General features: G+C 52.0%; 2 protein-coding genes across 5 annotated transcripts in view; one reads left to right on the plus strand and one right to left on the minus strand.

Moving 5' to 3' along the window:
* The first annotated feature begins 1588 nt into the window (after positions 1-1588).
* On the plus strand, positions 1589-7000 carry DONSON (DNA replication fork stabilization factor DONSON). Its single transcript, XM_058843193.1, has 10 exons — positions 1589-2202; positions 2513-2593; positions 3433-3636; positions 3721-3899; positions 4319-4497; positions 4578-4698; positions 4815-4919; positions 5297-5495; positions 6277-6477; positions 6700-7000. Exons 1-10 carry the CDS (start codon positions 1672-1674, stop codon positions 6835-6837), a joined length of 1938 nt encoding a protein of 645 aa, XP_058699176.1. The 5' UTR covers positions 1589-1671; the 3' UTR covers positions 6838-7000.
* Positions 7001-8595: 1595 nt separating this feature from the next.
* The window catches only part of SON (SON DNA and RNA binding protein), a 37532-nt gene continuing 22633 nt past the window's right edge, over positions 8596-23494 (minus strand). For 2 of the 4 annotated variants that reach the window (XM_058843022.1, XM_058843014.1), the window contains exons 7-12: positions 21375-21485; positions 20722-20838; positions 13767-13914; positions 11040-11108; positions 10850-10965; positions 10033-10781 (exon numbers count right to left, since the gene is read on the minus strand). In XM_058843022.1, coding sequence (XP_058699005.1) covers positions 10257-10781; positions 10850-10965; positions 11040-11108; positions 13767-13914; positions 20722-20838; positions 21375-21485 — 1086 coding nt within the window. In that variant the 3' untranslated portion in view covers positions 10033-10256. Of the gene's footprint in view, positions 10782-10849; positions 10966-11039; positions 11109-13766; positions 13915-14682; positions 14763-20721; positions 20839-21374; positions 21486-23494 lie in introns of those variants that run through there. The other 2 variants (XM_058843031.1, XM_058843039.1) reach the window with 2 other exon arrangements.

The raw sequence follows: 23494 nt of genomic DNA on the forward strand, positions 1-23494 counted from the left end.
TTTCAAGCAAGGTCTGTGTTACGATGTAACGTTGGTGTTGCAGTGTAATGTTGGTTACAAGGTGTACCACAAAGTGAAGAACGTTGTTGCTGTTTCTACCCCATGTGAATTGTATTGAGTTCATCTCTTCCCTGAGTGTTCCAATCCCTGCCGGTCGGGTCACGGGCGCTGCTCCCCAGCATGGGGAACCCCCAGCCTCAGTGTGCAAATGAGGGGAAAAGGGTGAGGAGTGCTGAGAGAGCCCCTGGATCAAGCGGAGCAGATGAAAGACAGACAAAAGAGCCTCATAACCCAACTGACAGAGACACCAGGATGTTCCCAGCCTCGACTCGGAGTCGGCGCCATCCCCAGGGAAGAGCTTGACTGGGATGACAGCCCTACACAAACCAGCCACCAGAGATCTTCCACGGATTCCCGTGAGGACGGAAGCCCCAGGCCTGCCGAGGGCACAGGACTGAAACACCTCCTTCCTGGTGACCTCGTGGGAGCAGTGGCAGCGTGTGCAGCCCCCGAGCCCCCACTCCGCAGCCGAGATCTTAATAAAGGCACAAAAAGGACTCGGGTGTCCTGGCCGTTCATTTCAGCTGGAGCCAGGTGGGGTCGGTCTCTTTCTCCAGGCAACAACCGACAGAACCAGAGGACACAGCCTTAAGCTGCACCGAGGGAAATACAGGTTGGATATTAGGAAAAGGTTTTTTACAGAAAGGGTGATAAATTATTGGAGTGGTTTGCCCAGGGAGGTGGTGGAGTCACCATCCCTGGATGTGTTTAGAAAAAGCCTGGATGTGGCACTCGGTGCCGTGGTCGAGTTGAGGTGTTAGGGCTGGGTTGGACTCAATGATATTAAAGGTCTCTTCCAAGCTGGTGATTGTGTGACTGCATGATTCTGTGAATGTTCCTTTCATTCTTTTCCACAGCAAAGGAGACTCCTGCAATGGGAAAAGGAATTGTTCTTGGTGGAGCTGCCCTGTGAAGCTCCAGCCCACAGGAGAGGCCTGGGGGACATCAGGTGTGGTCCCAGCTGCAGGTTGGCACTTGAAAGCAGTGCCAGGAGTGGGAAAGTTGGAGAGAAAACAGATTATCCAGAACCACACTTGATCTGTCTCCTCTCCCTCAGCGCACTGGGAGGAGGTTCTGGATAAATGATGCACGGCAAGGCGATGAAATCAGGAGTAACTCTGATTTTACTCCTGGCGTGCTGCCGTGCAGCCTCGGGAACCAGAGGTGCTCTTGTGCTCGTCTGAAGCGTGCGAGTCCTGCGGGAGTTCCACAGCGATCCTGAAGCCTTGGACCCAGCTGTTGATTTTTAATTGATGCTGCTCAGTTTTGCTTCAAGGTTTCCAAAATAAGGCGGACGACAAGGAACAAATTGAAAAGTTCAAAATGAGAGGAACAACACGTGACAAAACTGTGTAAGTGTTTTATAGCAGTTTTATTAAGTCTTTTGTCAATAGAGATGTTGCTCCTAACTACCTCTTTATGACTTTCGAGCCACATGGATTTCTCAATATAACTTTCTAGTATTGTTAAGCCTTTTAAGACCAATGTAGAAGAGAACAGTGTAATCAGTAGTGGTTTTCTATCCCAAGTAAACGAAGAAACTCGTTTATCCCAAGCAGAGTAAAGCCTGTGGGTTTCGTGTCCCATGTCACCCAACGGGGCCGTGTGGCGATGCTGGCGCAGCCGAGCGCAACCCTTGGGGCCGCTGTCCGAATGCATTTGGAAGGGCACGGACACACTTGGAGCGCCGTGTGTCTTTGTGCTCCGTGCTTTTGTTGCCCGTGCGGGCGGAGCGGGGCCGGCGGGAGCCGCGCTCCCCTCAGAGCCCCTGAGGGCGGCAGCAATGGCGGCTCCTCCCTCAGCACCGCCCTGGGGCGGAGCGGGCGTCCTTTGGCGCCAAGACGGGACCGCGGCTCCTCCGGGCCCCGTTCAGCCATGTCCGCCCCCGCCGAGCCCGGGCACTCGCCCGGCTTCAAGAAGCCGCCGGCGCTGCTGCGGCTGAAGCGCAAACGCCCTGGGCGGAGGGTCGATCCCGCCGCCGCGGAAGCCGCCGCTGCTCCGGCCCCGCGGGGCCCCTGTGGAGCCGCCCGCCGCCGGAACCCCTTCTCCAGCCTGGACAACGCTCCGCAGCGGGCGGCCGCCCCTCAGCGTCCGGCAGCGGCCCCGGCGGGCGGGGATCCATCGGCAGCGCCCTTCTGGCAGGTGAGATCGAGCCCCGGCAGCGGCGTCCTCAGCTCTCAGCCCTCAGCCTTTGCCCTGAGCCCTGAGCCCTCGGTTATCGCCCGAAGCCCCTTTCCGATGCAGCCCGGGGCTCGCCCCCGCTCCTGGCAGGCCCTGCTGGGCTGGGGCTGTTCTCAACGCTGGGTGCGGGTCCTGGGCTCGCCCCGAGCCGGGTTTGTTTGCAGCCCGGGGTGCCGAGGATCACTCGGGAAATGTCACTGCACCGGCAGCTTCTAAAATGGCCAGCCCGATGCATCCTTTATGCTGTGCCTTATGCTGCTCTTTCATTCAGTTTTTAGAGCCGACCTGTGAAGAGAAGCCCCACAGGAGAGTGGAGTCTGCTGAAAGTTCTGACATCCTCACCCTAAGCCAGGTATGAAACAGGACACACTGCTGAAAAGATTTCAGCTTTTCTCAGGGCACACACAAAGCTGAAACTGTTTCACTTGATATTCGGTGGCCCATCTCTACATAAAGGAATGTACTAAAATGTCAGTATTCAAGGAAATTTCTTACATTGATGTTTCCTGTTCTGGTGACAGTCTTTTAAACCCAGCCTTCTGCCTGAGCTCACTGCTGTTGTAGTTCCATGGACAGAGGTTGTTGTCTTTCAGTTTTATTAACATGTTGACTATAATTTTACTGTTTCTTAGTTTTATATGTAGTTGAGATGAGGATGTTCTTCTCCAGAACAGCTTTCTGTAGTTTTCAGGTACAGAAATGGAGCACTTCATCTGGCATGTAAGAAAGCAAGAATTCCTGAAAACCATCCTTTCAAATTGAAAGAATTTTAATAGACAATTTTTTATGTTGTTCTAGGTACAAAAACTGAAGTTCAAACTAAATTAGAAGGATAGAAAAAGAACAACAAACTGTCTTGGAGGTGCCCAGGGCTTTTTTTGGCATGTGACCTTTACAGTCACCAGGAGAGGAAATGAAATAACCATTTTGGCATGGAAATTCTTATCTTCATAAACATCAGGCTCAGGCCTTTTTTGTTTCAAGCATTTATCCTTTTATTTGTTCCTAGTTCATACTATTGGAAGGGCTCATGCGTGCAAGGACTCACGTGGTTTTGTAGGCAATAGAATGGAGTATTTCTATTAGAATCTGGTACTGAGTAAAATAATCAAAATAATAAACTGTGCCTTTGGTTTAGCCTGTGAACAGGTTTCATTTTCTGTGAGTTAACCAATGTTTCTGTTTGGTCAGGACCTTCATTCACCTCTTGCTGTACCCAAAGCTCCCTCCTCGCCAAGACAGGAATTCCCTGCAGACTGGAGTATTAAAACCCGGGTTCTCTTCGTGTCCTCCCAACCCTTCACCTGGGCAGAACACCTGAAAGCACAGGAGGAAGCGCAGGGATTTGCTCAGCACTGCAGAGCTACAGAAACCACCTTGCCCCAGAGTGTGCAGGTGAGAGCTGGGTGAGGGTGGCTGGAGCTGCAGTTCTGTTTCTGGCAGCTTCGCTGTCCCCCTCAAACCCTGTTGGGTCCGCAGGAGCCGCGGCTGTGCACGGAGCTGCGCTGTGCCTTCCAGCAGAGCCTCGTGTACTGGCTGCACCCCTCGCTGCCCTGGCTGCCGCTCTTCCCCCGCCTCGGGGCAGACAGGAGGATGGCTGGAAAAGCCTGTCCTTGGGCACAGGATGAGGCCTTGCAGCAAGTGCTCATGAGTGACTGGTAAGTGCAGCTGGATTGCTGATGGGTTGGGTAACAGTGAGACAAGGAGATTTTAATTCATTACAGAATCATGGGATGGTTTGGGTTGGAAGGGACCTTAAGGATCATCGCTTTCCAACCCCAGCCATGGCAGGGACACCTCCCGCTGTCCCAGCTGCTCCCAATGTCCAGCCTGGCCTTGGGCACTGCCAGGGATCCAGGGACAGCCCCAGCTGCTCTGGCAATTCCATCCCAGCCCCTGCCCACCCTGCCAGGGAACAATTCCTGCCCAAGATCCCAAGATCCAGCCCTGCCCTCTGCCACTGGCAGCCATTCCCTGGCTCCTGGCAATTCCTGCAGCCCTTGTCCCAGTTCCCTCTCCAGCACATCAGCAGGGGAGAACTGCCTGCCCTGACAGCGCTGTTTATTCCCCCTGCCAGGTCCGTGAGCTTCACCTCTCTGTACAACCTGCTGCGGGCCCGGCTCTGTCCCTATTTCTACGTGTGTGCAGCGCAGTTCTCGGTGCTGTTCCGCGCCGCGGGGCTGGCGGGCAGCGCCGTCCCCACCGCCGCCATCGCCCCCACCACGCGCGGCCTCCGCGAGGCCATGAGGAGCGAGGGTAAGGACAGCTGGGGCTGCAGCACCGACACGGCTACGGCTGCCACAGAGCCCTTCACTGCTCCCTTTCCTCCCCACCAGGCATAGAGTTCTCCTTACCTTTGCTCGAGGAGAGTAGAACCAGGAAACAGAAAAACCCGGAGAGTTTGGAAACAGAAACGGCCTCGGGCCTCGGAGAGGGCAGCGCTGTGGAGGATGCGGGGTAAGTTCCGATGTTGTGCGGTGCTGGAATTCAAGGGTGCTCCAGGCTTCTGCACAATCCATTTGGAAAACCTTCCTCAGAGGCACTGCCCTCCTAACACTGATCTGTGTCTCCAGGGAACCTGCTCCCAGCGATGATGATGATGATGGAAGTTTCTCTTGGCTTGAGGAGATGGGAGTCCAAGACAAGGTGAAGAAACCAGATACTATTTCTATCCAACTGTATCCTTCCTTTGATCTTCCAGATGTGTGACACCAGGAAACCCTGCAGCTGTTACAATGCTGTGGTACACATTTATGTTCTGGAGAAGTTTTTGAGAACTGTTTTCCAAATATGAATCTTTTCATTCCTGCATGTTCTGAGACACTGCATTTTTCTATTTTTTTTTCATTTACTTTGCAAGTATTTCTAGGATTTGAAGCCAGGATTTAGATGCTGCTTAATATTTGAAGAACAGATCTGGACGAGTGCAAAGCTTGGTGGGGATTGGTTTTGGGGATTTTGGTCAGATGGGCTGTGGGGGGGTTCACTGCTCCAGCTTTTTGGCACATGGATGCTTCCCAGTGCGCCGTGGTTTTCCCTTGACTCGGCTCCCCAGGCGCAAGGAGAAGCAGGAGGTGCAGGTGGATCACAGACCCGAGTCGCTGGTGCTGGTGAGAGGCAGCAACACCTTCACGCTGCTGAACTTCCTGATCAGCTGCCGCAGCCTGGTGGCTGTGGCGGGGCCGCAGGCGGGGCTGCCCCCGACGCTGCTGGCCCCGGTGGCTTTCCGGGGCGGGACCATGCAGACGCTCAAGGTGAGGGACACACAGCTGCCTCTAGAAGGGGAAGGAAGCTGTTTCCTTCCCCAGGGATCAGACCCTGATTTGCTGGCGTTTCCCTCAGGCACCGCAGCGGGATTTTTGTGGCTAAAGCCTGAGTCAGCATTTTGTCTGCAGGTAGAGTCTGTTCCTAAATCCTTACAGCACATCCCTGCACTGAACTGACATCCCAGAGTTCCCTTTCCTCACTTCCCGAGAGACAAGAGGCTGAGCAGAACTGCCCAGAGGGAAAATGGTTGTTAAGATTCTCCCCAGATCGTGTAGGGTCTCAGAGCCCCTGAGCCACAGCTCAGCAGCTGTTCCTGCCAGGAATGGTTCAGACTGGGAGGGACCTGCAGGATCACCCCAGTCCCACCCCCTGCCATGGGCAGGGACACCTTTCACTGTCCCGGCTTGTTCCAAGCCTCATCCAAGCTGGCCTTGGATACATCCAGGGGCAGCCACAGCTGTGCCAGGGCTTCCCCACCCTACAGCCAAGAATTCTTACCCTATATCTAACCCAGATTTCTTCCCAGTAAGAACAGGATGAGCTCCTTGTTCCACCAGAGAAGTTTATCCTGTTCTTCTGCACTTCCCAATCCCTACAGCATTCCTGCAGTCCAGGGGGTACATTTTAGGAGTTGTTACAGGGACAGTACAACCTCACAGGGAGCAGACAACACTGAGAAGTGTTTCTGTTTTCCGTGGGCTCTGGCAGTGTCAGAGCTGCTGAGAACTCGTCCTGGCTGCGGTGCTGACCGCGGTGTTTTGCCCTCAGGCTCGGACTGTCAGCGGCCGTGCCCGGGTGCAGGGGGGCTTTGAGGACGTGTTCAGCCTGGAGCTTCTGGGGCCCGTCCTGCCTCACACCCTGCACGCCCTGACGCTGCTGCTGGGCCCGGCACAGCGCGGCTCCTTCCGTGCCCTGCTCAGCCCCCACGAGCCCAGCGCCGCCTTCAACACCTGCCCGGCCCCGCCCCAGGTGAGAACACTCCCCGCAACCCGGCCCTGCCCTTCTCGGTGCCGTGGTCTCGTTCAGCTGTCAGGGCTGGGTTGGACTCGATGATCTTGAAGGTCTCTTCCAACCTCGTCATTCTCAGGGCTTGGCACCCGAATAGCCGGGAGCAGCAGCTGCGGCCCCGGGGCAGAGGGGAAACGGGAGCTTCCCACAGAAACACTCATTCCCTGTGTGTGCCCTTCACAGGAAGGCGTGCCCCAGGACCTCCCTCCCTGCGGGCTGCATCCCAAGACTTTGGAGCAGCTGAGTCAGTGTCCAAGCCTGGGAAAATCGTCCCTCCGCTTGCTGGAAATGAAGGATTACTGCTACACCTGGAAGGCCTAAGGAACGCCGGACCCTGGAGCACGATGCTCCTTCCCAGGGCTGCAGGTGCTGAGCTTGGGGCAGGGTGGGAGGGACACGAGTGTGTTGCACATCCCTCACAACTGCTGCACATCAACACTTCCCAGGGCTGTGAAAGAAAGGAGGGGAAAGGCTATTGGACATCTTTTTTTATTGTAGAAGGTGTTTTTTAAATAAAACGTGGTTTTATCGGTCTGCTGTGCCCCTGGCAGGTCGGTGCTCCCCACAAACACACTCCTGCTCCAAGCATGGAATTTCTGCTCCTGCTTGGGGCAGGAACTCATAACCAGGTTGGAATGAGAATCCCACAAGGAAGAGGGGAGGAACCAGATGAGCTTTAAAGTCCCTTCCAGCCCAAACCTTCAGGGATCCTATGGATGGGTGGAATGCTTGGCAAAACCCATTCCCAGACTTCACAGCCCCCTGCCCCCCTCGGTAGCTGCACCTTGGTGGGTGGCACCTCTTGAACTGGGGTCATCTTTGAACTCCACAGGGAGGAAAGGAGGTCAGAGGGCCCCAGAGCAGGATTGACTCCCCAGAGCTGCTCAGCAGAGCTCCCACACCCAGCCTGGCCTTACAGGGAGCCCTTTGCACAAACCACAGCCTCAAGGGGAGCAATGAAATGGCTGCAGCACCTGAGCAACAGGAAAGAGCTCAGGCCATGGCAGGGGCTGCCCAGGGAGCTTTGCAGTGCCCATCCCTGGAGGTGCCCAAGGAAGGGCTGGACGTGGCACTCAGGGCTCTGCCCTGGGGACAAGGTGGGCATTGGGCACAGCTGGGACTCCATGGGCTGGGAGGGCTTTTCCAGCCTCAGGAATTCCAGGGATCACATGGACACAGCACGGAGCTGCTGTGTGCTCCCAGCAGGAGCAGGGCCTGAGCAGGTGCTCTGAGTTTCCCTGCAGGTAGAGAGGTCACAGGCCTGGTGGGGAAATGTCACTTTTCCACAGCTGTTGGGTGAGCACATTCCTGCAGCAGGAAGGCCAAAGCTGAGTGGGAAGTAGAAGCAATTCGTGCTTGTGTTCTGGTGTTTCTTATGGGAAATGATGCTCAGCTTTCCCTGCTGGTGCCCCTCAGGGTCTGGGATCACTGAGCAAACCCCTGCAAACTGAACACGGGCACGGAGCAGCCCCTGAGCCTGGGCCAGCAAAAGCTTCCTCTGCCTCCAGATCCTTTTTGTGCACAGAGGGGCAGTGCCCTGCCCCAGGGATCCAGCAGGGATGCAGTTCTGCTGGAATCCTTGCTGTGACCTGTCAGCCCCAGGAGCAAACCCCAGCTGCTCCCAGCTCCGGGATGCAGGGCTGTTCCTGAAGGATATGTGGCTCCAAGGAACACACAGGACCCCCACCTTTAAGCCATGAAATCCAGACCTTTCCCTAATAGTTATTTTTTACATGGAGTCTTTAGTGGGACTCTGCTGCTGGGGAGATCTCAGCTCTTTACCTTAAACGTGGGAAATGGGGATACAGAAAAAAGAAAACAAGGACAGGGGGTTGTACATTCCCAGATTTGTGTCCAGCTGTGAATTCTGAGCTGCCATGGAGAGCACGGATTGAAGGGAATCCTCAGTAGCTTTGAGCTCAGCCAAACCTGGTCAGGAGCTGCTCCAGGCCCTGGGCTGGGGCTGAACACCCCCCAGCACTCCCAGGGTGCTTCCTCCCACGTCTCCTGGGGATTTCACACCTCCCAGGCAGTTTGCAGGACAAGCTCCACACATTTAGTCAGAGACCGAAGGCGAGATGCCAAAGGGAAAAAAGTTTAATTCAAGACAACAACGTCCATGAAATGAAGATCAACTGAAGCATTTCCAGAGCGCTTGGACAGACTCAGAGGGGCTTTTCTGTCTCGAAACCAAACCCAATTCTCTGCTGCACAGGAAACACCAACCCTTGTCCCTGCAGAGCAAGGAGACTCCGTGTTCCGTGACACTGACGGGATCCACGTGGCTCCAGGTACCGGGAATTCCTCAGCTCAGTGGCCCCACGGCCAAAGGGTCCCTCCCGTGAGGCCAGAGCAGCCTGGCTGGGTTTGTTCTTTCCCCAGACCCAGCTCAGGTTCTCTCACCTCACAAAGACTTGTCTGGGACAAGCACCTGAACGACCCAAGTGCAGAATCCTGGCAGCCTGCTCCTAACCCCGACCCGTCAGGGAGGGTGCCCTGCCCCTGGCAATCCCACGTGCACACAGATCGAAGAATAATGCTTCTTAAATAAAAAATAAAAAGCAGGAAAAGCTTTCTACATCTTCTCTGCTGTCCAACTGCCCAAACTCTGGATCAGGCTCCTTGAGGGCCGAGGATCCTTAAGAAACATTTCATCCCAAGGATTTATTCTGTAAGAGTTCAAAGCAACCAAAAATAACCAGACTGCTCCTGCCATCCCAATGGCTGTTGAGAATCCTCACAAAGCCACTTCTGTATCGTGTGTGTTTCTTGCAGAAGGCATTTTGGAGTATTTAAATTCCCGTTTCCTGGCTTGGCATCCACTGGAATTACTGTTTACTGACCAGGGGTGAAGATTATGAACTTGTGCTGCTTTATTGACCAAGTTGGGTACAACAATTGAAGCGTCATTCTACCCCCTTCCCTCCCCCCAAATCCAGTTGTAGATTTTGTTAAAGAGTTTAAAATTCACATGAACCACAAATCCGAACGATCAGCATCAGGCAGTGGATTCACTGGTCGGGAAGAGCAGCCCCAGGCTCCTCCCTGCTGGGGCCCTGCAGGAGCCACGGCGTGTCCGAGTCCTCGCGTCCCCGGGCACGGGGGGCACCGAGGGGCAGAGCCCGGGCACGGCCCCCGAGCACCTCCCCGAGCCCAGGGAACTCTGCAGCCACTACAAAACTGTATCAAAGGGTCAAGGTTCCGGCAGGAGAGGAACTGCAGGAGCTTCAGCCAAGGGTCTGGATTTCTGATGCCTCCAGAGTCTGTCGTCTGATTTTAGTCGTTTAAGAAATAATTACATCACTAATGTAAACAATATAAACATACCAAAAACTAAGTATGATTTAAATACATTTGGATGGTACAAAAGAAAAACCTGTGGGTGTCTGTACAGTTTTTACAAGGTGGGAATCGCCGATGTATTTACAACATGAGAGGGGCAAATACCATTTCTTGTGCAGAGTAAAACGCTCAGAACCAGTGTCCCAGCAAAGCCAAGCTTAGCGGTGTGAGGCACTCCTGAACATGGTGGTATTGACCATGCTTTCCTTTGGTACGAGTCCCATGGCCTGCAGCGCCGCCGTGGCCGCCGTGGCTTTCGCGTGCTTCTTGTTAAGGCTGGCAAAGGTGGGCCTGTACTCGTTGCCATTGACTCTCACCTGGCACGGGGGAAGGAGGGGTCAGCCAGGCACACTCTGGGGAACTCCAGGGACACTCTGAGCCCATGGCAGCACGGCCATTTAATGCTTTGGGTTGGGAGGGACCTTAAAGCGCATCCCAGCCCAGCCCAGCCGGGGCAGGGACACCGCCCGCTGTCCCAGCTGCTCCCAGCCCCAACGTCCAGCCTGGCCTTGGGCACTGCCAGGGATCCAGGGGCAGCCCCAGTTGCTCTGGCAATTCCATCCCAGCCCCTGCCCACCCTGCCAGGGAACAATTCCTGCCCCAGATCCCAAGATCCAGCCCTGCCCTCTGCCACTGGCAGCCATTCCCTGGCTCCTGGCCCTGCAGGCCTTGTTCACAGTCCCTCTCCAGCTTTGTTGGAGCCCCATCAGGCTCTGCAAGGAGCTCTGAGCTCTCCCTGGAGCTTCTCCTCTCCAGGGGAGCACCCCCAGCTGTCCCAGCCCGGCTCCAGCCCTGGGATCAAGTCTCCCTGGTTTCCAGATTAAAGTGCTCCAGGGACCCGATTTGGCCTCTCCAGGAACAGGACTTGCACATTCCAGCACCGAGACGGCTCCACCATCCTCAGCCAGCCCCGTGAGGTGTTTCTATCAAACAGAAACATGGATTTCATCCCTGGCATAGGAGAAGCAGCACAGGGGAAGCCGAAACCCACCTTGAAGATGAAATGTTTGCGGTGATCAGGCCCACTGTCATCCACCAGCACGAACTCGGGGGGCGTCCACCTCCTCTTGTTGCAGATCTCCATCAGCGCAGACACCGGGTGCTTCCCTGGCACACAGACATTCCAGGGTTAGCACCCAGGCAGCCACTGGGAATTGCATTATTCCAGAAAAGAGTCTCACCTGAAAGATCCTTCATCACCACGTAATGGCCAGACCTCTTCTGGGCCTTCTCTCCCACAGCAACGAGCCCTGCAAACAACACAGGCACGATGACCTTCCCCGTTCCCACTGATCCCTGTGTCAGGAACAGGGATCAGAGGGGACACCTGCAAACTCCACCCAGCTCTCAACCCTCCACTGTTCCCTCCATTCCACTCATCACACTCTTCCCAAAGGCTCCAGGAAGACTCTGAACCAGCCAGGAGGGAAAAACTCTTGAGTAGTCTTACACAAGCCAGAGACCACCTGGTTTTCCATGGAAATCTGGTTTTCCATGTCCTCTTTGGAGAAACAAAGGAACAGGGGAGAAAGTGAAGAACATCCTGCTACTGTTTTGTGCAGCCCAGAGTCCCCCCCTGCCTTCAGTTTGCCTCAACCACGGGGAGCACAGGAACCATTCCCATTATCCAGGAATGCCCCTGTGTGCCCTCTGCCAGCACTGGCACCACGGACCCGGCTCCCCCTGCGCTCTCTGGTTTTACCTGTGCTCCACCAGCCCAAGCTGTGGCCTCCATCCCACCTGGAAACAAAGCAGCAGAGCGTGGAACAGCCCCAGAGGGATGCAGGGAGCACAGGCTCTCCTGGAGTCACTGCAAACACCAAAGCTCAACACTGCTCTTCTGAAAATCTTACAAGACTAAGAAACAAACTGAAGAATTGCCAGAAATGTCTGGAATTCCAGTGACAATCCATGAGAGAAATTCAAGTTTCTCCCCATGGATTTTGCCACTCTCAGACTCCAGCCTTTCAATATTCCTTTGTTTCTTACCTCAAGTTTTCCTGTTGTGGCTCTGGTGAATGAAGACAGGGAGATACTGCAATTGCTGCCAGTGTCTTCCTGTTCCTTCAGCTTTTTTGGGTGGCATTTGGGTTTCTTTTGCTTTGCAGGAAAAATCTTTCCCTCCTTATCAGGTATTGATTCATCCCAATATTCCTGCAACCCCTAAGCAGGGACTTTCCAAGGGGCATGAAGGCATCAGAGACAATCCCTGAAGGAAAGGCTGAGGGTTTTTCCTCCCTTACAGAATTTTAAACCCAAACCTAACAAGGGATTCTCATCCTCACCTGCTGTCTCTGGGATCTCAACTGGGAATTTCAAACAAGCTGCAGCCTCCTGAGTCCCTTCCTGGGACCAGGAATTGTATTTTACCGGGGTGGGGGACGTTGAAAAAATGTCTAATAAATTCCTTACAAAACAAACCTGGGTGATGGGTTAATAATAGCCTTCCTGCCAAACAGTGTGGACTTAAAAACTCTACAAAGAAGTTTAAAAAAATGTATGTTTTACCCATTTAATCACCCAAGAACATGGATGTCTGAAGAACTACTTGACCTCAATATACAACCCCTAAATATATAATCCCTTACCCTATAAAAATGTTACATATATATATATATACACATATACATACATATATCTATATATATATATATATACATATACATACATATATATATGAGAGGGAATTTTGCTTCCAGGCACAACTTTTGTGGGAATGATCAGGTAAGGTTGCACATGAGCATAAATATTTCACAGGCAGGAAATGCAAAGCAAAGCCCAGCTGTGTGAAGGCTATCCCTGGTTTCAGGTGACTCCCACAGGCCAGGAGGAGTCCTTGGCAATCACTGTCACCAGCCACCTTCTGGGTTGCATTTCCTTCTTTCCACAGGAAGGATGTAAAGAAAAACATGTCAGGAGTTTGGCCATTCCAAGCTCAATTCTGAGCAGTGACAAAAGCCAACACAAACCCTGAAATGCCAGAAAGGTTTGGGTGGGAAGAGACCCCAGAGCCCACCCATCCCCACCCCTGCCACGGGCAGGGACACTTCCCACTGTCCCAGGCTGCTCCAAACCCCATCCAATGGCCTTGAAATGAAAATTCTGAGTATTTCCATCCTTTGGCTTGAGATGGGATTGAAGGTTCCTGGTGCAGAAGAAATGTTTAGAACAGTAGGAATCTGTCCCACAGTCAGTGTGGAGCTGTTGTTTTGTTCCATGCAGAGCAGAACAAAATTGAATCAGAAATTCTGACTGCTGAGTTTTGCAGCTTGGATTTGAAGCAGTCAGAACCTGGAGAGGTGTTTCAGATGGAAAATCTCCAGCAGCACTCAGCACACAAAGCACAGTGGCCAGGCTGAAGGAGCAGCACCGCTGCCTGGGGCTCACTGGGTGGTTCTGCTGCACCAAGTGAGTTCTCCCCTCTGGCCATGGACAGGAATCCATGGAAAACAGGGGAGGCTTCCATGTGAAGTGGAGGCTAAAGCTGCCTCTGCACCCAGCCCTGAGGATGAGCAGAGATGCCTTCAGCAGGATCAGACTGGAGATGAACAGCAAGGAAACGAGGGACAAAGAAAAGGACCAGAATCCACAGGGAAGCCCCAAAGCCCTGAGTGTGAATCACTCACAGAGCTCAGCTTTGGGGCTCCCAGCTCTGTCCTCACCCCACCATTCCATCTTCTGTGCTTCCTGCTCCAGCCACTTTCTCCACAACAGCCACTGCAGCTTTTCCACAAGGACAAAGCTTTGGACTGACCCCAGGCCTTGGCAAACCTGAGGCAAAGTCCCAGAACCTGTTCATGTGCCAGGGAAGGCACCCAGAGAGCACCTCCTGCTCCCAAGGGCCTTTGCCATCTCCAGGCAGCCATGAGAGGTGAGAAGCCACGAGACATTTCTGAGGCAGGACTCACCTTTTCGATCTGTCTTAAAATCCACCATGATGGGCTCAACGCTGCCTTCCTTGTTCTTCCCAAGCCCTTCTCCTTCTCTCCAGCCCATTTTCCTCATCAGCTGAGCTCCCATTCCTCCAGTTACAGGGGCTGCTCTTAAGAACTGATCCTATCCAGAAAAAGAGAAGTAAAACAAGGCCTAAAGTTAGTGCTGGGATTTTAAAGAAGAAGTGGGAGCTTCCAAAAAATGTTTCTAACAACTTTTCACAGACTCAATTAAAAAAAAAAAAAAAAAAAAAAGAAAAAAAAGAAAAAAAGAAAAAAAAAAATCCACCTGAGCTCTGTGGATTTTTAGCCCAAACCAGTGCGTGGAACCCGGAATTCACGCGGACACACGAGACACAAATCAATGTTTGGCAAAAAAGAACAACTTAGGAAAAGTCTAAGGTGATCCCAAAGTGGCAGTGACCCTTTGCAGACAGATGTGTTTAATCAAGCGACAACCATCCGGTTCTAAACACTCTGCTCTGATCCCAGAGATCTCCTCAGCTCGGGAAGTGGGAACTGATCCCGGCACGGCTGTGCCAGGGGCACCTCCTCGTCCAACAGAACACAAGCACATTTAGTCATGACATTCACAGGCTGTTTAGGCGTATTTAAATCTTAAAAAAAAACCTCTCCCCACCTGATTCATTACACAGCAGTTGCACATTCAAGTTCTACTCTGAAATTCCACATGGAACAAACAGGTTTTGCTTTCCCCTCTCTTTATTTTAACGGAAAAAGGCGCTTGGCCCCCCAGTTTAGCAGCAGCAGTCGTCACATTCTTTCAAATGAGCATTAACAAAAGTTGTTAAACGGTGAAAGCTTATCAACAGAAAGTTTAAACATCTGCTTTGATGTAAAGAACTGTAAAAACTCCTTAAATGTTACGTACCTAGGCCTCGCTGGCCGCAGTGTTGTGAATAGTAGGGCTGGCACTGACCGTGGCAAGAAGGCGGCTACAAGGATTTGACCCTGAAACAAGTTTCCATATAGAGGGGTGAAAGTTCACAGGTTATTCTGTGAACTATCATCTCTCGTGCCCCCCCGCTGACCCCATAAGCAAGTCAAGCATTTCCATCACAGCAGAACCTCGCTCGCCTTCCCGCACAAAGGCTGGAGCCCGGCACGGAGCGGCCGTCGGACGCTGCGCGAGCAGAGGCAGCCCCGGAGCCGGGCAGGGCTCGCTCCCTGCCCAGCCACATCCACACAACACTCGGGGTTCTGCTTCCTTTGGAGCTGTGCTTGCAAGAGCAGGAGTTTCCCAGAGTTGACAGAATCATGGAATGTCCTGAGCTGGAAGGGACCCGTCGGCACCGCGGGCTCCGACTGCCGGACGGCCCAAGGATCCCGGCCTGGGCACCCCTGGGAGCTCCTGGAGCTCAGCACAGGCTGGGGCCGTCCCCACCACGGGGCTGACGGGTCCCTGGATTCCCAGGGCTGCCAGGTGCCTGCCTTCCATTGGCAGTAACACCACCGTGTGGTTTTCAGGGATTTCCAACGCACCACCGTGTCCAGTCCCCAGGCTGGAGGCTGGCACAAGTGTGACAGCAAAGCCTTGCTGGAGGCTGTGCCAGGAACGCTCCCAACCTCTGCCTATGCCCAGGAAATCCCTGTCTGGATCCACATGGATCCACGTGGCTGGAGGAGCAGAGCTGGGGCTGGTGCAGACCCAGCCCCTGGGACACAACATCCACAGCCCTTCCCTCGCTGCCCGCTCCCTCCTCCCCTCTCTTCCAGGATCATCCCATAGCAGAAGCACCCCCAGGACAGCGGGGCAGGCCCTGGAGCTGGGAGGGCAGGATTTGGGCTCCCTGGCTGTTCCAGCACCACGGGGTGTGTTCAGTTCACAAAGGACACAGCGCAAGCTCCTGCTGAGGTCACTGCGGGCTCACTCGGCTTTCCCAAACCCCTGGACGTGCCCTGGCTCAGGGCTGGAGCAAGGACAGAACAGAACCAAGGTATTCTGTTCCTGGTCAAAAACCCGAGCCCTGAGCTCCTACAGAGGAATTACCAGAGCCTGAACAAACTCCAGAAACTGGAAACAGGAAGTTCTAAGTTCCAAAGGGCAGTTTGTTACAGCACCCTCCCATGGGTGAATTCGGGATCCTGGCAGGGAAGTGCAGCAGGAATTTTGTGCTGACTCTTCGATGTGACCAACAGAACCAGGACAACAATACTTACAAATTTATTATTATGAATAATAATAATTATTAATTTAATTCCAGAATACACAAATACTTGTGCATCCCACTAAAAGTCTAGAGGAAGGAATTCTGGTACCAGTGGGAAAGGAGCCAGGAGAAGCCCACTTGATGAGGAAGCAAAGGTCTGCAGCAAGAAAAAGGTTCTTGCATTTTGATTCTGGTTTGGCTTTTTTCTTTCAATAATGAAGTGAATGTGAAACTCTAATGCCACCTGTACATTGTATTTCTCTGTAGTTTAGTAAAAGACAACTTCTCTCAGCCCATGGTTTAATGAGGGGGTAAAACTGGTGCTGGGTTTGGAACTCATTGGAAACCAGAGAAGTAACAGAAGTGTTCACAAAAGCAGGGAAGGAAGAGCCACAGTTCTTCTCATTTTAAAAACCATCCAAGGGTGAGCCTCCCAAAACCTGAGCAGCTCTGGACCTTTGCAGATACAAATTAAAGGGGATGGAATATAAGAACTCCTGGGTTTCTGAGTATCTGGTTATTGCTGTCAGAACAAACCCGTTATTCAGAAAAGCATTTCTCTTTCACTCACTGACCTCAATTTGAGGGAGCCTGCAGGCCAGTTTGAGACCTTTTTTGTTGTATTTTGAGCTCTAAATTCCATGAAATCCCTCTTCCCCTCCACCAACACACGGAGACACTAAAGAGCCACATTCTTGTGTCAGCACTTGCTTTAAAGAGAAGATCCCTTCAGAAGGCTGAGAGCAGTTTTAATTAACTTTCTTGCTGATTCTTCAGGCTGACTCCTTGAAGCAACAATTTAGGAAGCAAAGACAACAAAGCCTCGAAGGCAGGGGGTGGCAGTTCAGGTACAGCACAGGGCTGGACTAAGGCTGAACTCCAAGGAAGTTCAAGTTCCAGGAACAAGCATTGCTTTGGAGAAACTTGTGTCAGGCAGCAGAATTGCCCATTAAATCCCAGCATCTCCTGAGTGGGAAGGGACCCACAAGGACCATCCAAGTCCAGCCCCTGGCCCTGCACAGCCCAACCATCCCAGCCTGGGCATCCCTGGGAGCGCTGTCCAAAGGCTCCTGGAGCTCTGACCAAGATCTGCTCCCTGTGGCACCTTGCAGGGATCCTGAGGAAGGGAATTTGGGCTGGGTGCTGAACTGGAAGATGCTCTGGCCCTTTCAGCAGCAGCCTCAATCCTTGCCACAGACAGGAGCAGGAATCCCTTGCTGAAGAACCCCAGCAGATGCCTCACAAGCCCTGTGCTCCCAAGCACCTGCAGGTGCTGCTCACAGCTTTTGTGTAACAGCAGGGAACAGGAATGGCTGGGAAAAACAGCAGCCAGAGGACTGGGGGAGCCAGTCCCACAGAACTCACCTACCATGGAATCATGGAATCCCAGACTGGTTTGGGCAGGAGGGACCTTAAGAGATCATCTCATCCCACCCCTGCCATGGCAGGGCCACCTCCCACTGTCCCAGCTGCTCCCAATGTCCAGCCTGGCCTTGGGCACTGCCAGGGATCCAGGGGCAGCCCCAGCTGCTCTGGCAATTCCATCCCAGCCCCTGCCCACCCTGCCAGGGAACAATTCCTGCCCAAGATCCAGTATCCAGTGAGCACAGAGCTGCTCTGCTTTGCCAGGTGACCCTGGATCCCAAGGAAAGCTCCTTGATCCCAGCTCTGGCTGAGGGAAGTTCAGCAGTGCTGCAAGGCTGGACTTTACTCCTGAGAGTTCTGCTCTGCAAGAATGGAAGGGAGGTTTGCACTTTCCAGAACTTTCTGCACCCCAGGGAGCAGCACAAGTGAGTGACCCAGCAGCTCCCCAGGGCCACCCCTGAGCACAACCCTGGGTTTGGGGAGCAAGTTCAGGCTCCAGAATTGAGCTGATAAATCCAGAACCAAGTGGTGAGTCTGGGAAAGGGGGAGTAAATAGACCTCAACAGAATTTGCTTGGAAAAACAAAACATATTTGACCACTTGCTCTGACATGTCTTCAGCAGCACAGTGTGTTTGGAAGGAAAAAGGGAATAAAAATAGAAGCAACCTTCAGAAAAGATGAGTCACATTTGTGAACTGATTACACTGATGGTGACAAACTGAAACAGAAGCCACTTTTCCAAAGGGAAAGGTGAGATTGTTCATAAATTTTTGTACCTAACATTACATCACTCTTTTATGGACCCTGCTCAGGCCCCTGCACATAAACACCATGAATTAGTGCAGGAATTAAAAACATAAACCTTATTCCTACTTAGTGTCCCCACCCCAGAGCTCCACATGAACCTCTGCAGTACCTAATTCCCAAGCTGAGATTATTCCAGGCAGAGTCTGGTTTGAGTGCATATTACCTCTCCAGTCACTGGGAAAGGACAAGAAAAGGTGAAATCCACGAAATGCAAAGTGAAGACAGAGCTCGGCAAACAAATTCCTCAAGTCCCTTCCTGCCCTCCTGAGCCACTCTCCTGCTCCAGCTCCTGGTGCTGTGCTGACCTCTGTCACACCCAGTGTCTGTGCTTGCTCTAATTCCTTCTTTCCTGAGAGCCAGATGAAGTGCTGGATGGTCACAGCTCCTCCCATGGCAAATTCCCAAGGGAAATGCCTTCAGCACACAGCCTCAGCCAGAAATGTGCATTAATTCACAGACACAGTGTCCCCTGAGAAACTCCACAGCCCTGCTTGCAGATAAAAATCACAGAAACACACAACAGCCTGAGTTGGAAGTGACCCATATGGATCAAGGTCCAACTCCTGGCCTGAGTGAAAAATACCATTTTTTTTTTAATAGTAAGATGCAATTTTTAGGCCAAAAAGGGAGCACAAGCCAGACTCCTCGGTGCTACACTCAGTAACTGATAATTGTCACACAATTTCAAGTGTCAAATACAAAATACAACCAGTACTTTGCATTTCATGGGTGGTTTGCATTCCTGTCCCTGAGAAAGATAACATGGATTCAGAACCACATCCCTACTTCTTCCTGTGAAAGCCCCCTGCAGCCACAGGAGGACTCCACATGAAGCTGTGTGAGGCTTTCCCAGGCCCCACCATTCCTGGAGCCCCAGGGCACTTCCAGGCAGCTCTGGGCTGTCTCAGAGGGGGAACCTGGCAGGGCAGGAGAGCAGCTGAGGAGTGCCAGGGCAGGGACTGGACTTTGTGCTCACCTCCCTCACCCAGCAACTCCTCCTGTTCCCAGCAGGAGCCTCCTCTGTGCCCAGCCCCAGAGCCTGCAGTGCAGCCACAGCACATTCCCAGCTCTGGGCAGGGCAGGAGAGCTGCTGCTGCTGCTGCCTCACTCATGCCCAGATCCAACAAAATGCTCCAACATCCCTCTGCTCCTCGCAGCAGCCGTGTCCACAAGCACAGACCACACTCTTCTCCCATTCTCTCCCCATGAAGCATTTTGTTGGGTTTGTGTTTGGTATTTTGGCTGCTGTTTTGGTTTGTTTTGTTGGGTTGCTTTTAAGCAGATCCCAGAGTGAAGCTGGAGGACAGGAAAACACACCTGTCCCTTTCCACTTCACCCTTGTGAGCAGCCCCTCCTGTCACTGCCATCACAGGAGACCCCAGGGAGGAGGTTTGGGAAAGAGCTGCTCCCTTTCCAGGCTCTTGGGAACCCACTCCAGGTGCTGCAGACAGGGAGAACCCTCCCCTCACAGCCCTGCTGATCTCCTTCCCAAGCCTCCCAGTGGAAAAGCTCCTTCCTCACCAACACATCCCTGTGCTTTACAGTTCCCTCTGCCAGGAACAAGGGTTGTCTTCATCAAAGGCAGCATTTTCCTACAATCTCCGTTGCTCATAATTGTTAAAATCAGATTTCATCATGCACATTAACACTGACAAGATCCCACAAGATTCCCATCTGGCCAGTGATTCAAATCTGTGTTCCCTGGCTCTCTGCACTGCTTGGCTATACGAAATGGAAAAACAAGTTAGTGAATCCTGGCAAAAAATGTTTCTGTTTTCAGGATATTGTAATTCCAGACTTTTGTGTTCAGCTGACACCAACTTTTACGGAAAATCCCACCTAAGCCTCAAATCTGTCCTCCCAGCTTGGAGGGTGTCCTAACCCAAGCTGATACAGAATCACCTGCAGCACCTGCCACAATGACCAGCTTAGCTCCTTATTCCTTGTGCCTGGAAGGTGGATGTTGTTTGAATTCCTCAGTTCTCCTTCCTGACAGAGCACCAGTTCAGTGTTCACTGGCAAAGATGCAGCTTGAGTAACTAAATGTATGAAACACATGGATGGAGGACGCACCACACCCCAAAAGCAGCCAGTGATAACCCACAGCAAGAGGGAACTACTGCACTTTATCTAAACAGCATCAGAGTGAGAGTAACTTATTAACTGCAAATCCTGCTTCAATCCTCCACATCTCTGGCTCCCAGAAAACCCTGGTGATCCAGAGAGAGGCAAAGGAGCAACCAGAGAGAACCAAGGCAAACACAAAGGCAGTTTGGGACTTGGTTCGCTGAAGCCGATGCCAAAACCCACTGATTTCAACAGCAGCAGGATCAAACCCTGCCTGATGTGTGCCAGTGGCAGCGAGGCAGTGAGGGATCTGCCACTGCCAGCACAGCAGCAGCAGTGTCCTGTCAGTGGCAGGCTGTGTCCCGCCGGTCACACCTCGCCGGGCACCGTCACAGCCCCGGTGACACCGAGGGACAGGGACCCAGCCCAACTGCCTGCACAAGGCACTTGTCCTGCATTTTGCAATCCTTGACTGCTGCAAAGTGTGGTGGTGAGACAGCAGTGTCTGTGTCACTTCTACCTTTCGAATCCACGCCTGGGGCCCGCTGTTGGTGAGCTCGTCCGAGGACAGGATCTGTGCTCCGGTGCTGCCCGTGAACTGCCCGGGGATGGAGTTGGACTGAGCCCAGGCATCGATCTGCAATGGCAAAACCCACAGTGAGACCAGCAGCAGCAGCTCCACCTTTTCCTTTGCAACTCTCTGCTGTCTCTCAGTAATTTTCACATCATGCTGTTGATGTTTGGTGTGTTTGCTGACACGCGGGAGAAAGCAGGTGCTCCCAAAATCTGAGCATCTGAATGGTCACCCTAAAACCTCAGCTCCAACTCCAGTGAATTCGGGGTCTTCTTATCCCCAAAACTGCTGAACTCACTGTTTTGGAAAGAATGACCTACATCTGTGCTGCTTTACTACAATTTCATACAATTTAATACAATTTAAAGAAAAATAAATGTAAAACTATGTTTTAGAGTGACTTGGGTGAAAGCACAGAATACACAAAAGAACTCATCAAATCTCACAGTTTGAAAGAACAAAACCAAGGCAGAACTTTGACACACTGGCCCACAACTGGGTTTCCAAACTTAAAAAGGAGAGAAAAACCAGCTGCCATGAAAGGGAAACTTTGATTTTCCTCAGGCTCCCCAAAATGCTGCCGAAAGGCCCCAGCTTACCTGCTCCTGTGCCCGGTTCAACATGCACATGGCCTCCAGGTCAAAGGAGTTCTCATTGAGCCTTTTCTGGGCCACTGCTCTGTCGTTCATGGCTGTGGTTATGTCCACACACTAGGAGGAAAAAGAGCATTTCTAAAAATACAGCAGAGCACAACAATGTCCACTTGAGCTGGAAAAAGCTGCTGGAGAATCAATGCTACCAAGTGGGGTTACACAGTGAACAGCTGGTTTGACAAATAGGAAACGTGATGGAAATCCTGGGACACCTTAAATCCACACAAGATGGGCTTTCCTGAACAAAGACAAATCTGAATTTAAACTATAACACCCTGGTAATATAAAATCACCTGTACACACAAAATATCCAGTGACTTATTTTCTAAGAGATATTTGTCACAAAAAATTCTGGTGTGCAATAAACAGAGAAGCGTTTTACTGTACAAGATCTTCTTAACCAACAGAATTAAATGCAATTTAACTAAAAAATCATGCAGAGTTGTTCACATGAGCACTCTGCTATTAAGTTACGCTAAAGCTTATCTGTATAAAATAATTCCAGCAGGAATCAGATGCATTCCACAGTCTTGACTTTAGTGTTTTACATTTTCATCTTCAGCCTAAACCAGAAGGGAATGAAGATGGGGAAGGGTCTGGAGCCCCAGGAGGGGCTGAGGGAGCTGGGAAAGGGGCTCAGCCTGGAGCAAAGGAGGCTCAGGGGGCCCTTGTGGCTCTGCACAAGTCCCTGGCAGGAGGGGACAGCCGGGGGGGTCGGGCTCTGCTGCCAGGGAACAGGGACAGGAGGAGAGCTCAGGCCTCAGGCTGGGCCAGGGGAGGCTCAGGGTGGACAGCAGCAGGAATTTGCCCATGGAAAGGGAGCTCAGGCCTTGGCAGGGGCTGCCCAGGGAGCTTTGCAGTGCCCATCCCTGGAGGTGCCCAAGGAAGGGCTGGACGTGGCACTCAGGGCTCTGCCCTGGGGACAAGGTGGGCATCGGGCACAGCTGGGACTCCATGGGCTGGGAGGGCTTTTCCAGCCCCTGGGATCCTGTAAAACCAGGCTGTGAGCTCACAGAATCCACTGCTTTGAAAAGAATGGTTTTTATCTGTGGGGCTGAACAACAGTAAAATATAAAGAAAAATAAATTTGAAATGTTGTGCAGTGACTGCAAACCTTCACTCTGGGCAAAGCCATGGGGAGAGAAATCCACAACATTTGGAAAACATTTGGAAAAATGTAACAAATTCTGGCAGCTGTTTTATAAAAGCCTTGTGCCCTGCTCCTCAAAGGATGTGCATTTTATGGATCATTCTGTGAAGAGTGTGCAAAGACAAATGGAATTTCTTGAGAAGCGACAGAAGCTGGAAGGGTTGGGGCTGTTTGAGGCACAGAAGAAACCAAATAATCAGAGCATCAGCTGGCACACACACTCATCAAGGTGATGGGTTAACTTCAACTTCATTTGCTTTGTGAAAGCCTTGCCTCTTTCTGTTGTCACTATCTCAGCCTCGACCTCTCACATGTTTTGCACTAAAGGGCCAGCAGGAGAAACTGAAACTCCTTTAAAATTGACTCAGCTGAACAAAACAAACACAGTTAAACCACAAACCCTGTTCCAGGAACCTGGTCAAGAATTTAGTAAATACTGAAAGGAAGAGACAGATATGAACATCTACAGTGGCATCAAATGCAGGAATTGCTTTTGTGCTCTATTAAATCTGATTTTAAGATGGGGTTTGCTTGCTGGTGTTTGGGACAAAGGTGCTTCTGTTGGAAAAATCACTGCTGGAATATCTGGCACTGACCGAAACAGAGCTAAAATCCCACAAGTCCCAGGTGGCCATGGCCTGAGTTCAGTGCTTATTTCTTGTCACACAGAACATAAAAAAGACACAAGAAGAATTAAAATATTATCTAACAATCTCCTCACAACAGCATGGATGTAAAAACGCCTGCTTCAAATGCACACTGGCTAAGTTTTCAAGTTTCTCTCACATACTTAAAATAATTCTTTAATTTTCTGCTTGTGAAACTCGTCCAGGAGATAAATAAAAATTCTTCTACTCACCAAAAGTTTCAATCCAGCAATACACAAAGGCATGGAAGCAGTCCATGAAAGCACAGG

The sequence above is a fragment of the Poecile atricapillus genome, chromosome 1 (genome assembly GCF_030490865.1).
Source record: "Poecile atricapillus isolate bPoeAtr1 chromosome 1, bPoeAtr1.hap1, whole genome shotgun sequence".
NCBI classification, from domain to species: domain Eukaryota; kingdom Metazoa; phylum Chordata; class Aves; order Passeriformes; family Paridae; genus Poecile; species Poecile atricapillus.

Excerpts from the sequence above, each read along its gene's own strand:
- DONSON (XM_058843193.1), top strand. The coding sequence starts at position 1,672 with ATGCTGGCGCAGCCGAGCGCAACCCTTGGGGCCGCTGTCCGAATGCAT. Across the intron at positions 4,699-4,814 it reads AGCGCTGTGGAGGATGCGGG|GGAACCTGCTCCCAGCGATG; the intron begins GTAAGTTCCGAT and ends CTGTGTCTCCAG. Across the intron at positions 4,920-5,296 it reads GATACTATTTCTATCCAACT|GCGCAAGGAGAAGCAGGAGG; the intron begins GTATCCTTCCTT and ends TCGGCTCCCCAG.